Source organism: Musca vetustissima, unplaced genomic scaffold, assembly GCF_032173495.1.
Source record: "Musca vetustissima isolate MV318-11 ecotype Yass unplaced genomic scaffold, APGP_CSIRO_Mvet_v1 utg46116, whole genome shotgun sequence".
NCBI lineage: Eukaryota > Metazoa > Arthropoda > Insecta > Diptera > Muscidae > Musca > Musca vetustissima.
In genome coordinates this window covers 73,557-88,244 of record NW_026877324.1, presented here as the reverse complement: position 1 = coordinate 88,244, position 14,688 = coordinate 73,557, and the positions used below count along the sequence as shown (strand labels likewise).

General features: G+C 34.7%; 1 protein-coding gene across 1 annotated transcript in view; it reads right to left on the bottom strand.

Annotated features, from left to right (window-relative positions):
- LOC133321902 (acetylcholine receptor subunit alpha-like) overlaps positions 1–12,041 on the bottom strand; it is a 45,182-nt gene extending 33,141 nt beyond the window's left edge. Inside the window, exons 1-3 of the mRNA XM_061530974.1 lie at positions 11,821–12,041; positions 11,255–11,435; positions 3,861–3,976 (exon numbers count right to left, since the gene is read on the bottom strand). Coding sequence (XP_061386958.1) covers positions 3,861–3,976; positions 11,255–11,435; positions 11,821–11,957 — 434 coding nt within the window. The 5' untranslated portion in view covers positions 11,958–12,041. The remainder of the gene's footprint in view (positions 1–3,860; positions 3,977–11,254; positions 11,436–11,820) is intronic.
- Between the last annotated feature and the right edge of the window lie 2,647 nt (positions 12,042–14,688).

Sequence of the window (14,688 nt, the reverse complement as noted above, 5' to 3'; positions counted from 1 at the left end):
AAGGGCCAACTGAGGCGTGGATTTATTAAAGAATATTTTTCAAGGGCCAACTGAGGCGTGGATTTATTAAAGAATATTTTTCAAGGGCCAACTGAGGCGTGGATTTATTAAAGAATATTTTTCAAGGGCCAACTGAGGCGTGGATTTATTAAAGAATATTTTTCAAGGGCCAACTGAGGCGTGGATTTATTAAAGAATATTTTTTTAAGGGCCAACTGAGGCGTGGATTTATTAAATAATATTTTTCAAGGGCCAACTGAGCGTGGATTTATTAATTTATATTTTTCAAGGGCCAACTGAGGCGTGGATTTATTAAAGAATATTTTTCAAGGGCCAAGCATTTAGGCGTGGATTTATAGCTGAAGAATATTTTTCAAAATTTAGGCGTGGATTTATTAAAAATCTGACAACATTTTGTTTAGATTAATATTGCATTGCATTGAATTTATGCAAGGAAATAAATTATCCATAAAAAATATTTTTCAGGGCCAAATATTGGATTTATTAACATATTTTTCAAGGGCCATCTGAGGCGTGGATTTATTAAAGAATATTTTTATATCCAACTGAGCTTTGATTTTTATTAAAGAATATTTTGTGTGGCCAACTGATGGTGGATTTATTACCACCATATTTTCAACCAACAAAGGCGTGGATTTATTAAAGAATATTTTTGAAGGGCCATCTGATGCGTGGATTTATTAAAGAATATTTTTCAAGGGCCAACTGAGGCGTGGATTTATTAAAGAATATTTTTCAAGGGCAAGGGCCAACTTAGGCGTGGATTTATTAAATCTATTTTTCAAGGGCCAACTGAGGCGTCTCTTTATTAGGAAATGCAATCTTTGTTTTTATAGCTTAATGTTTATATCATTAAATCAATATTTTTGCAAGGGCCAACTGCTAGGCGTGGATTTATTAAAGCCCCCATTTTTCATTAGGGCAACGAGGTATCGTGGATTTATTGAAAATTTTTTCAATGATAATAATAAAAATGCCAACCCTGCAGCCGTGGATTTTCTTTTGAATTTTTTCAAGGGCCAACTAGGCGTGGATTTATTAAAGAATATTTTTCAAGGGCCAACTGAGGCGTGGATTTGTTAAAGAATATTTTTCAAGGCGTGGATTTATTAAAGAATATTTTTCAAGGGCCAACTGAGGCATGGATTTATTATAAAATATTTTTCAAGGGCCAAGTGAGGCGTGGATTTATTAAAGAATATTTTTCAAGGGCCAAACATAAGGCGATAGATTTATTACACATCGAATATTTTTCAAGGGCCAACTGAGGATTTATTAAAGACAACGGCATTTATTACAACAAAAAATGTATTTTTCAGTTCAACTGAGTGTTTTTTAAAGTTTTTCAATTTCTTTTCGTGGATTTAAAAATCGAAAGAAATTTTTAAATATTAACTGAGGCGTGGATTTTTTTTCAAAAACCACTTGAGGTGAATTCTATTTAGGGGATATTTGTGTGGAATTTTTAAAGGACCAACTGAGGCGTGGATTTATTAAAGAATATTTTTCAAATAAATGAGGTGTGGATCTTTTTAAAGAATTTTTTTTTTCAAGGACCAACTGAGACGTAGATTTTTTAAAGAATATTTTTCCAATACAAACTGAGGCGTGGATTTTTTTGAAAAATATTTTTCCAACGCAAACTGAGGCTTGGATTTTTATACCCTTTACCACACTGTGGTACAGGGTATTATGTCTTTGTGCATATGTTTGTAACAGGCAAAAGGAAACGAGATACACATATGGTTCCTTTTGAGAATAAGCATAGAATCACTTTCAAAGTCGATTTATGCATGTCCGTCCGTGTTAAATTGTAAATAATGTACAGGTCGCATTTATGACGCGAATTGGATGAAAGTTGGCATAGGTCACTTATTTGGTCCAAGAACGAACCCTATTGAAATTGGAAAAATTCGGTTCAGATTTAAATGTTGCTCCCATATATAGCTTCGTCCGATTTTCAGTAAATGGTGCACCAATGTCCCTATATATCATTCGATTTGCTCGAACTTTGGCACAGCGTACTGAATTAAGTCTAGAATGATGTGTGCTGAGTTTCGTGAAAATCGGTCCAGATTTAGTTATAGCTCCATATATATTTTCGTCCGATTTTATGAAAATGGTGCATCAATGTCCCTATACATCATTCGATTTGCTCGAAATTTGGCATAGCGTAGAATGATGTGCGATAAGCTTCGTGATAATCGTTCCAGATTTAGATATAGCTCTCATATATATTTCGTCAGTGAAAATCGGTTCAATGAAATGAAATTTAGCATAGGTTCTAGGAAGGCATAAAGATCATATATTTTAGTTCGTTCACTTTAATGTTAGGAGACATATTTAGAATATACCCAAAGTGGTGAAGGGTATTATATAGTCCGACTTTACTACTTTCCTTACTGGTTTAAAGAATATTTTTTTTAACAACCAAATGAGGCATTGATTTTTTAAAGAATAATTTTTCAACGCAAACTGAGGAGTGGACCAACTGCATTTTCATCAAAGTCGTCGAGTATTTTCTTCAAGGACAAGGAAACTCTCTTTGAGGAATATGAGAACTTTTCCAGAACCAAGATACCTCTTTGGGGCTGCACAAAGGGTATTATAGCTTTGTGCAGCCCCAAGAGTTTGTAACGCCGCGAAATATTGGTCCTAGACCCAGCTTTAAGTATACCGATCGTCATATCTCGCTGAGTCGATTTTCTGGTCGCTCCAGAGGCCGCAATTATGACCCAAACATCGCGATTTTTTACATGGAGAAGGGGATCGGGCCAAAGAATAAGCATGCCTGTTTCGATAAAGATCGGTCAATATTTAGCGGGTCAAATGGATCCTTACTTTTATGTGAAAAATTACTCCTGAAGGACATGGACCCGATAAATTGATGGTACATCCAAGAGGAGTGGTTGACCTTTAAATTGATACCAATATTGTCGTATGTATTCGGATGTGGGAGTTACACTTACATATTTACAGGTGCTTATGTATTCATATATTATTTATTAACACATTACCACACTAGAGGGCGGAAATATAGCACTGATCGCTTTTAAATTTTCCATGAGGATCCAGGTATGGTCAAGGACAACGGCTATAATTTTCGGTGATGATCAGATAATCATTTTGCGATGAATTGGACCAAAAACTTATTTTTGTTGTGTTTTTTTCGAGTCGATCTATAGGCCGCAATTGAAAGTCGAACACAAACCACCGTGAAGGCAATCTGGATAAGTAATTAGAAGGGTTGTACTGAATATTAGTAATATTTGGAATATATGTCAGTGTAAGGAAGAGGTGCTGTTGCAACAGGGTGCAACTATCACGAAATATTGCCCAGGCTCGGAATAAAAATCCGCAGAATGTTAGAGATCCGTGATAGTTGTGTAGGGTATCGTATGGTCGGCCCCGTCCGACTATACTGCACCACTCACTGGTTTTTATTAATTTTAATTTTTAAATAGTCCAATTTTAATGTTTCTAAAACACGACAACTCTATTTTACTTTAATCTTCATCTGGCTGATTCTCTCCAGTATAATCGACCAACATACATTTAGATGTAGCATCTACGACGACAGCAGCAACAACTTCAGATGTTTGTCGATTTGTTACATTACATACTACGTACATACAAATTGAATGCCATAGGCAAGAACATCGATCGATCGATGGATAGATAGATAGTCAACTCATTTGAAGCGTTTTATAAGACCAATTCATTGTAATTTCAGACGAGTATTGGCAATTGTATATTTGTTTTTAAATTAAATTTTAAATTTGTGAATTTCATTTAATTGAATTTTGGATTAATAATTGCGGTTAGCATTTCACACTTACCTTACAGCAGGTACTTCTAATATATCCCATTCTACAGATGTATAAAATTCGGATAGATCCACACCAACATCGACGACATTGGTGCCATTTAATTCATCAATGTGTCGTAAATCAACCTGAAATGGACAAAGAGAGAAATTAATAAGCAATCGCGATAATTAAATATTGAAAATATGTAATGAAAATCAGTTGACTTAATTTGTTCTATGGGCACATGGGGCGTATTATTACATTTAAAACGCACCATGTGAGATATTACTTATACGCATAGGTGTATACAATATGAACTCGAAGTAGAAAGAAAATTTCGGATGTCTACAAAATCTTAAATATAAATTAAAATTTTATCAATTAAATTTCTTATGAATAAATAAATAATCTTAATCAATACAGCAATACTTCCATTCAGGCCTCTATCACATTTTTTGAAAACCGCAAACCATAGGCTGGAGGTATACGTATACCGGCAACCTCGACAGCTTTCTAGTATTAAAATAACCTTCCAATGAAAACAACTTAACCTTATATCGATTTTCCAACACTTTTGCTTATTTTCCAAAGAAACAACACCAAACTAATTAGTTCGGTTGTTTTATTGTTCGATATCATCTATCGGCCGCCTTCTTTAATTACCAAACGAATATCAATGAAACACTTATGAGTGAACACTCACTCATTCGTTCATTCCTTTTTCATTACTCACGCCCAAAATGTTGTTCACTACAAAATTAATCACGTTTTATTTTTTGTTATAAAGACCCCGAGAGTGAGATAAAGAGAGGGGTAACTCTGAAGGGGGGGCCATACCATAAAATTGCCACTTCATGGCCGGTCGTTGAGTATTTGTATTGTAAAAAGAAATTAACTGCTGGCCAGTAGCTGGCAGATTGTTAACAATGCTTGAGGTTATTTGTTTTCGATGGCTAATAAAAATGGTAATAAACAATAACTGTGAGCACACTTGCACTCAAACACACACCCAGAGAGGGTGCGGAAGAATGAGCAGCATTACACAGTTAATGATTTGGTTGTGGTGGTGTTGGTGTTGGCCAAGCAACGACGCCTCTTCAAGGATACTTGAATGGCATAACTGCAGAAAAATAAATTGCACACATACACAGACCAACAAACACATTCACAACAACAATGTTGCTTATAATATTTTTCGTAATTGGAATGTTTTTGCTTTTTGTTTTTTGCTTTTGCAGCTAGCAGCTATTTAACACCCATATGTTGGTCATTTAAATTAAGTGAAACAAATGAGATGTTGCGTTGTTGTTGTCATTTATTTAATATTTGTGAAATAAAATACATAATTGTAATTGTACAATAACAACAACAAGTAGATAATGGTAATTGAGGGGCGGATAAATGCAAGTCAATATTTTTTGTGGGAAATGTATTTATGAAGGAAATTAAAACTAGGGTATTGAATAGTTTGATATAATGTGTACTTGGGAGCGTATGAGTAGTGATGAAAGTCATACGATCTCTAGTACCAAAGAAATTTATTGTATTTTTAATCTTTTTATGAGATGTTTCTAAATGTGTTCACCTGGAGCAGTGTATAAAATTGATAGGTAGATTGAGATGTTAAAGACCTTGAATCCAAACACATAACCCGGATAGGGACATCAGAGAAAACAATTATGTGATCATTGTCGGGCTACCTTTTAGTAATTATAAAACTCTAATGAAATCTCAGAAAATTGTTTCATTCTTATTCTTATAGTGTTTGAGGTTCCGTAATGTATTAGTTATCAGGATTTAAAATTTAAATCTTACGAGATTTCCAATATGACAAATACATATTTCCAACATTTAATCAAGGTTAAAACATACCGATCATTGCAAGGATTTGTGACTATACAACACATATCATTTCATGCAGTCAAAAACTAATTAAGTCAGCCAGTTCAAAAACTTTGTTGTTCCCCGGAGCTCCGCTTTAATGAACAGCTTATGATTCGTAGTATTTGTGAAATATGCCTTGCTGGTAGACCTCCGTCTGAATAACCATATTCTAGTCTTGTAGGGGGACTAAATTTTTGTTTTTTATTATACCCTTCACTACACTGTGGTACAGGGTATTATGTCTTTGTGCATATGTTTGTAACAGGCAAAAATCGAGATAGACGCATGATTCCTTTTGAGAATATGCATAGAATCACTTTCTAAGTCGATTTATGCATGTCCGTCCGTCCGTCTGTCCATGTTTAATTGTAAACAAAGTTCAGGTCGCATTTATCCGAATTGGATGAAATTTGGCACATCTCATTTGTTTGGCCCAAGGACGAACCCTATTAAAATTGGGAAAAATCGGTTCAAATTTAGATATAGCTCCCATATATATTTTCGTCCGATTTAAAATAATTGTCCCTATATATCTTTCGATTTGCACGAAATTTGGCACAACGTACTATATTAAGTCTAGAATGATATGTGCAAGGTTTCGTGAAAATCGGTTCAGATTTTCCCCACATATAGCTTCGCCCGATTTTAGGTAAATAGTCCACTAAAGTCCTTGGAAATCTTTTGATTTGAACGGAATTTGGCGCAGCGTAATGAATAAGGTCCAGAATGATGTTTGCCAAGTTTCGTGAAAATCGGTTCAGATTTAGATATAGCTCCCATATGTATTTTCATCCGATTTAAAGTAATTAGTGCACCAAAGTCCATATATATCTTAGGATTTGCACGAATTTTGGCATAGTGTACTGAATTAAGTCTAGAATGATGTGTGCAAAGTTTCGTGAAAATCGGTTTATATTTAGATATAGCTCGCATATATACCTTCGCCCGATTTTAGGTAAATAGTCCACTAAAGTCCCTGGAAATATTTTGATGTGCACGAAATTTGGCACAGAGTTATGAATAAGATCGAGAATAATGTTTGCCAAGTTTCGTGAAAATCGGTTCAGATTTAAATATGTATTTATGTATTTTCATCCGATTTAAAGAAATTGGTGCACCAAAGACCCTATATATTTTTCGATTTGCACGAATTTTGGTATAGCGTACTGAATTATGTCTAGAATGATGTGTTAAGCTTTGTGAAAAGATCCATAGCTAGGCCGATTGACACAACGAACTGATGTTATATAAATTAATCTCTGGCAAGTTTCCCTGATATCGGTTCAGATATAGATTTATAACAAAACGCGTCGTCTGTTAGGATACATATGTAAAATATACCTAAAGTGGTGAAGGGTATCACATAGTCGACCCAGCCCGACTTTACTTCTTTCCTTACTGTTTATTATTGATCGCTTTTTGGTGATCTATTTATAGACATATATGAAACCTTAAATAGCACATTGAACTTGGAACTGTTTTCAATTTTTCGGAAGTTTTTTTTAATGTTAAATTCCATTACATTTAGTGAACATATTATTATTAGAACTAATGCATAAAAACGTGTTATTACTGCTTGAGGACTGCTTGTTATTACTGCTTGAGGTGTTGCGAACGGAATGAGAAGCGGATCATAAGGTAGAGGGTATAACGAGTAACAGTTAGTCGCTGTTGCAGCTGTAGTATATCCTCAAACTATGACATATGTAATATAAACTTATCCTGACTATTGTATTTAATTGTAGTTTATGGAGGTCTACGGAACCACGGATTCCCCATTCGCTTCATACGAAATTTCCTACCTCCTAACTTGATTTCTTTTGGGATATGTCGTATGTTAAAACTTTCCAATTTTTGATCGCGGGTTTAAAAATCAAAATACATTATTTCAGTCACAATTGCACTCTAGACTTCATAAATTATAAAATCGTAGGTTCATATTAATTGAATGTCAGAAAGTGTCTGAATTCAATGTCAATTTTCTTAGCCTTTTTTTTTGGAAATATATACATCCACTAAAATTCAGAGCCAAATCCGTTGTAAACATTTCCGTAACTTCTAAAGCAAATATCTTACGAAAATAACATCAGGTTCCACCTTTCAGTTGCACTTTCTTGGTTTTCCTGCATAACTACAAAAAATTTGTTAACTTCTTAAATATTTTTGCATTTTCTAACTTCTTTACTACGACAAGGTATGATAATGGCATAAAACAGAATTCTAAGTTTCCCTTTAGAAGTTAATGTTTTTGTTGTGTTTTTCTGGTTTCCCTTATCAACATAAAAAGCCTGGACTGATGGACAAGAAAAACATGGTTTCCTTTTTTAATGGCCAACATCTGGAATCTGTGTGAGAGACTAAACAAGGCAACTACCAAAAACACGGCGAAGAAGAAAACAGCCAACTAAAATCACCGCAACTAACTAAAACGCCTGGTGTACAGAAAAGTAACTAACCGACTACGCCATTCGGCCAGGCTGCCAGCCAGTCAGGCAGCGAACATAAACTAAACACTTAAAGATGATGTTTAACAAAAACGGAAATTGTTACTGTGAGCAATGAAGGAAATTAGTTTAATAAACTATTTCCTAGGATACCTCGGCTGCATGGCTGGCTGTTTACAACCGCCAGAGTAGACATGATACTGCTATGAGTCTTCCTCTCTTCCTCCCTTTACTGACTAAAGGTGGGCGATGTTTGTTCGTTTATTTGTGTGGGTAGGTAATGATATGGTTGTAAAGGTAAGCACAACAAAATACAAACACATCAACAAACATTATCGTATTTTGTTACACCTTTTTTTCAAAGGTAACGAATAAAAAACTATCTTCTGTCCTCTCATTCCATTCGCACCCATCTTCTTCGTACTCTTCTTAAATTCTTTCTAAAGCAATTACATTTTTAAACCCCTACTTAAAAACCTTTTCATATCAAATGATGTATGGCAATTCATGTTGACTGCCACCTCCGCCAACACCACAACCAATACCCAAGGATCCGACACGTGTGTATGGGATTTCTATGGTCGATGTGTGTGCGGGTGTTTGAGTATGTGAAATTAATTTCATTTAGCAAATATATTTGTATGAGCGACTTGTATTAGTTTCATGTGGTTGTGTATACATTCACATCACACACACATGCATACATATATACATTTATCCTACATCTCAAGGTATATAGAAGTAATAAAGTTGTAGATTACATTGAAGTGTTCACTTTGTCGTGGAGAGTTATTGATCCATTTAAGCTGGAATCGTGATGGTCTGCAAACATTTCATTGTGGAGGACACAAAAGGAACAGTGGTTCGATTGATGGTAATTGAAAAAAATTAATAAAAAAATACTTATTCAGGCCACATAACAAAGTAGATTATCCACAGACATCCATATTCAATCAAGCTTTATTGTAGAAGATTTCCTATAGAAATTCATATTCAGCCAGGCTGAATAGAAGATTTGCTATAGAAATCCATAGTCAGCCATGCTGAATAGGAGAATTGTTATAGAAATCATTAGTCAGCCAGGCTAAATAGAAGATTTCCTATAGAAATCATTATTCAGCCAGGCTGAATAGAAGATTTCCTATAGCAATCATTATTCAGCCAAGTTGAATAGAAGATTTCATATAGAAATCATTATTCGGCCAGGCTGAATAGAAGATTGCCTATAGAAATCATTATTCAGCCAGGCTGAGTACAAGATTTTCCACAGCAATCATTTTTCAGACAGGCTGAATAAAAAATTTCCGATATAAATCGATATTCAGCCAGGTTGAATAAAAGATTTACTATATAAATCCATATTCAGCCAGGCTGAATAAAAGTTTTCCTATTGGAAACTCTATTCAGCCAGGATGAATGAAAGTTTTCCTATAGAAAACTTTATTCAGCCAGGCTGAATAAAAGTTTTCCTATAGAAAACTCTATTCAGCCAGGCTGAATAAAATATTTCCTATAGAAATCATTATTCAGCCAGGCTGTATATAATATTTCCTATAGAAATCATTATTCAGCCAGGCAGAATAGAATATTTCCTATAGAAAGCCTTACTTAACCAGGCAGAAGAGAAGATTTCCTATAGAAATCATTATTCAGCCAGGCTGAATAAAAGATTTCCTACAGAAATCATTATTTAGCCAGGCTGAATAGAAGATTTCCTATAGAAATCATTATTCAGCCAGGCTGAATAGAAGATTTCCTTTAGAAATAATTATTCAACCAGTCTGAATAGAAGATTTCCCATAGAAAGGATTATTCAGCCAGACTGAATAGAAGATTTCCTATAGAAATCATTATTCAACCAGGCTGAATAGAAAAAATCCTATAGGAATTCATATTCAGCCAGGCTGAATAGAAACATTTCTATAGGAATCCATATTCAGCCAGGCTGAATAGAAGAATTCCTATCGAAATCCGTATTCAGCCGACTGAATAGAGGAATCCCTATCGAAATCCTTATTCAGCCGGGCTGAATAGGTGAATTCCTATAAAAATCCTTATCCAGCCTGGTTGAATAGAAGATTTTCTACAGAAATCCTCCAATGGAAATCCATATTCAGCCAGAATGAATGGAAGATATTTCTATAGAAATACATATTACATATTCATTCGAAAACTCTTATACAGCCTGGCTGAATAGAGTTTGCCATTGGAAAACTCTTATACAGCCTGGCTGAATAGAGTTTGCCATTGGAAAACTCTTATACAGCCTGGCTGAATAGAGTTTGCCATTGGAAAACTGGTATACAGCCTGACTGAATATAGTCTGGCATTGGAAAACTCTTATACAGCCTGACTGAATTTAGTCTGGCATTGGAAAACTCTTATACAGTCTGGCTGAATGGAGTTTGTCATTGGAAAACTCTTATGCAGCCTGACTGAATAGAGTTTGCCATTGTAAAACTCGTATACAGCTCGGCTGGATATAGTCTGGCATGGAAAACTTATACAGCCTGGCTGAATTGAGGTTGTGATTGGAAAACTCTTGTACAGCCTGGCTGAATAGAGTTTGTCATTGGAAAACTCTTATACAGCCTGGCTGGAAAAGTCTTATACAGCCGGGCTGAAAAGATGTTGCCATTGTAAAATTCTTATACAGCCGGGCTGAATATGGTTTTCCATTGGAAAACTCTTATACAACGGAACTGAATATATTTTGCCATTGGAAAATTCTTATACAACGGAACTGAATAGATTTTGCCATTGGAAAACTCTTATATCGCTTGGCTGAACAGAGTTTGCCATTGGAAAATTCTTATACAACGGAACTGAATAGATTTTGCCATTGTAAAATTCTTATACAGTCGGGCTGAATATGGTTTGCCAATATAAATACTGATTTAATTGGGAAATCTTCTATTCAGCCCAGATGAAGTGATTTCTACAGAAAATCTTCAATTCAGCCTGGAAACCACTGTTTTTTGTTACCACATCTTCCCTCTTTTTGCAAAATAGTGTGAATGGCCACCATAACTTTCTCAAGTGTTTCATTTTTAACCAGACAAAAACAGCACAAAGCAATAGCCAGCTTCAACTCACCTGGAATCCGTCATATGTCCAACTGCCAAATTTCATGACACAAGTTTGTTCATCGAAGGGAAAATATTCGACATCAATTTCACATGAACTTTTGTATATAGCAGGTGGTCGCCACTCAACACGTCCCGTATAGTTGAGTGTTGCCTTGGTGGCCAAAGTTACTTCGAAATTACCATCAGCACTGGATGGGGGTGGCGGGCGGTCAGGCAGACAGGAACAGAGCAACGTTCGATGAAGAGGAGTTTCAGATGAAAATCATTACAAGCAGCGAACCACACAGCATCAAAATGAGAAGAAAAACGTGAAAAAAACAAGATGAAACAAGTTAGTTGTCGTTGTTGTTATTGGTTTTGTTGTTGCTGTTGTTGGGTTAACACAATAATTGGAAAAGTTTTTAGAGTCATGAAATGAATGAATGAACAAATATGTGTCTTTGTATGTATTTATGTGTGTAATGCACTATTTAGATTGTTTGAAGTGATGGCGGTGGTTGTGATGGTTGTGTGATTGAGGTTTGATGAGGACAAACAAACATTCGGTATGAAAAGCAGAGTGGCATGACTTACTTGTTGTAGAGGACAATATCCGGTCGCCATATATGATCGCTGGGCACATGTAACATTTCAACGCCCCCATACTCCTTGGGCTCCCACTGCAGTTTGTAGTCGTACCAGGACTGTTCCACCCACAAGTTCGTTGTCATGATTTGATTCTTCAAATTGACATCAATCAGCTGCGATAATTTCAGTTTAATGCGTACCGTTAGAGCGTCCGTTACATTGACCACGGGTCGTACCAATTTATTATAGTTACTAAGGAGATCGTCGTACAGACGTTTTGCATCGGGATTCGATGTGCTGCCTGAAGAAAAAGAAACGAAGAGAAAAAATTAGACACAAATGCCGAAATATAATAAAAATGTTCTTTCTCTCATAAAAAAGTCATAAATAAATGATTGTAGATTATGTTGTGTATATGTATCGGTCTGTCTGTCTCTAGATTCATCTGATCCATTCATCTGTCTGGTTGTTTGTCCGTTTGTTGTTGGCCATAAATTTATTTGAATTTTTATTACAACCATTTAAAGATGTAATTTATGTTGTTATCGTCATTTCAAATGAAAACTGCAGTTGGCCTTTAAAAGGCGGCAACAGACACATCAGTATCGGTCCATCACCACCACAATCATGGCCAACGTGGTTGTGTGTGTGTTTAATTTTGGCCACTGCAAAGGCTTGGCGGTATACCGAGCAACCAACCAACCATTCGACGGAAGTTAAAATCGATATGAAAACAAGACTGAAATAAATGAATGAATTCTGATGTTCAACAAATGATGGCAATAAAAAATTAAATTTTATGTTTGCAACGATTGAATTTAATTGTCATAAAACGTATGATCATTAATTTTTTATTATAAAAAGAAAAACAACAACGAACAATAAAAAATAAATTGTCGCACATTAATTAACAGCGAAGGAGAGTTAAATAATTAATTTCGGCTATGAAAAATATTTAAATTAAAAAATATTCAGGTGTATAAGAGTTACTTCCATAGCAAACTCACATAAACTCAGCTGTATAAGAGTTTTCTGAGAAGAAATATTCGGACAGACTATATAAGTGTTTTTTCTCAGCGATTTCATAACGGAAACCCTATTCAGCCCTGGTGTATAAGAGTTTTCACATAACGAACTCTATTCTATCAGGCTGTATACGAGGATTTAAAAAACAAACTCTTTTCATCCAAACTTTAAAAATTTTTTCAGATGACTAACTTACAGTCTGTATAAGACTTTTCCAATAATGAACTCTATTCTGCAGGCGGCGTAAGAGTTTACCAATGACAAATTCTATTCAACCGTGCAGTATAAGAGTTTCCTAATGACAAACTCAATTCAGCTAAGCTGTATACAAATTTTCCAGTCAACCAGGCTGAATAAAAATACCTTGAAAAGTAGTCTATAAAAATCCACGCCTGAAAGAGATCCTGAAAAACTAGCCTTTAAAAATCCACGCCAGAAAGAGATCCTGAAAAAGTAGTCTTTAAAAATCCACGCCAGAAAGAGATCCTGAAAAACGAGTCCTTAAAAAAATCACGCCTGAAAGAGATACTGAAAAAAAGTCTTAAAAAAATCATCGCCAAAAGGAGATCCTGAAAAACTAGTCTTTAAAAAATCTACGCCTGAAAAAGATACCGAAAAACTAGTCTTTAAAAAATCCACGCTTAAAAAAGATCCTGAAAAGTAGTCTTTAAAAAATCCACGTCTGAAAGAGATACTGAAAATCGAGTCTTTAAAAAATCCACGCCTGAAAGAGATACTAAAAAGCCAGTCTTTAAAAATCCACATCCTTGAAACAATTTTCTTTGCAAAAATCCACGCCTTCTTTGGTCCTTGAAACAATTTTCTTTGCAAAAATCCACGCCTTCTTTGGTCCTTGAAACAATTTTCTTTGAAAAATCCACGCCTATTTTTGGTCCTTGAAAAAATTTTCTTTGAAAAATCCACGCCTATTTTTGGTCCTTGAAAATTTTTTCTTTGAAAAATCCACGCCGATTTTTGGTCCTTGAAAAAATTTTATTTGAAAAATCCACGCCTATTTTTGGTCCTTGAAAAATTTTTCTTTGAAAAATCTACGCCTATTTTTGGTCCTTGAAAAAATTTTCTTTTATCTTTTATCTAATCTTTAAAAATGCCACGCCTTTGGTAGCCCTTGAATTTTTTTTTTAAAATTAATCTTAAAAATTGCCACGCCTTTTGTAGCCCTTAAAAATATCTTTAAAAAATCCTCGCCTTCGGTAGTCCTTGAAAAATTAATCTTTAAAAAATTAAAAATATTCTTTAAAAAATCCACGCCCTAAATGGTCCTTGAAAAAATATTCGTTAAAAAATCCACGCCCTAAATGGTCCTTGAAGAAATATTCGTTAAAAAATCCACGCCCTAAATGGTCCTTGAAAAAATAGTCTTTAAAAAATCCACGCCTTAATGATCCTTGAAAAAATATTCTTTAAAAAATCCACGCCTTAATGATCCTTGAAAAAACATTCTTTAAAAAATCCACGCCTTAAATAGTCCTTAAAAAAATAGTCTTTAAAAAAATCCACGCCTTAATGATCCTTGAAAAAATATTCTTTAAAAAATCCACGGTATTGAAAAATATTCTTTAAAAAATCCACCCCTCTATTATTATTAATATTTTGTGGTATTATTTTCGGTGAACTTCCTTTTCGCCTTGACTTCATTATGGCCCAAATCAATTTTTCATTAAATCATAAATAAATATTTGATTTGCATTCACATTCATACAAATATCAGATAATAGATATTTTTCTTTTGTTGTCAAGACAATAATTTTTAGGCCCATAACTCTGTCGATAAAGGCCGAGCGAGGACAAGATATGAGAGTGGAATGAATAATGATTTGATTGATT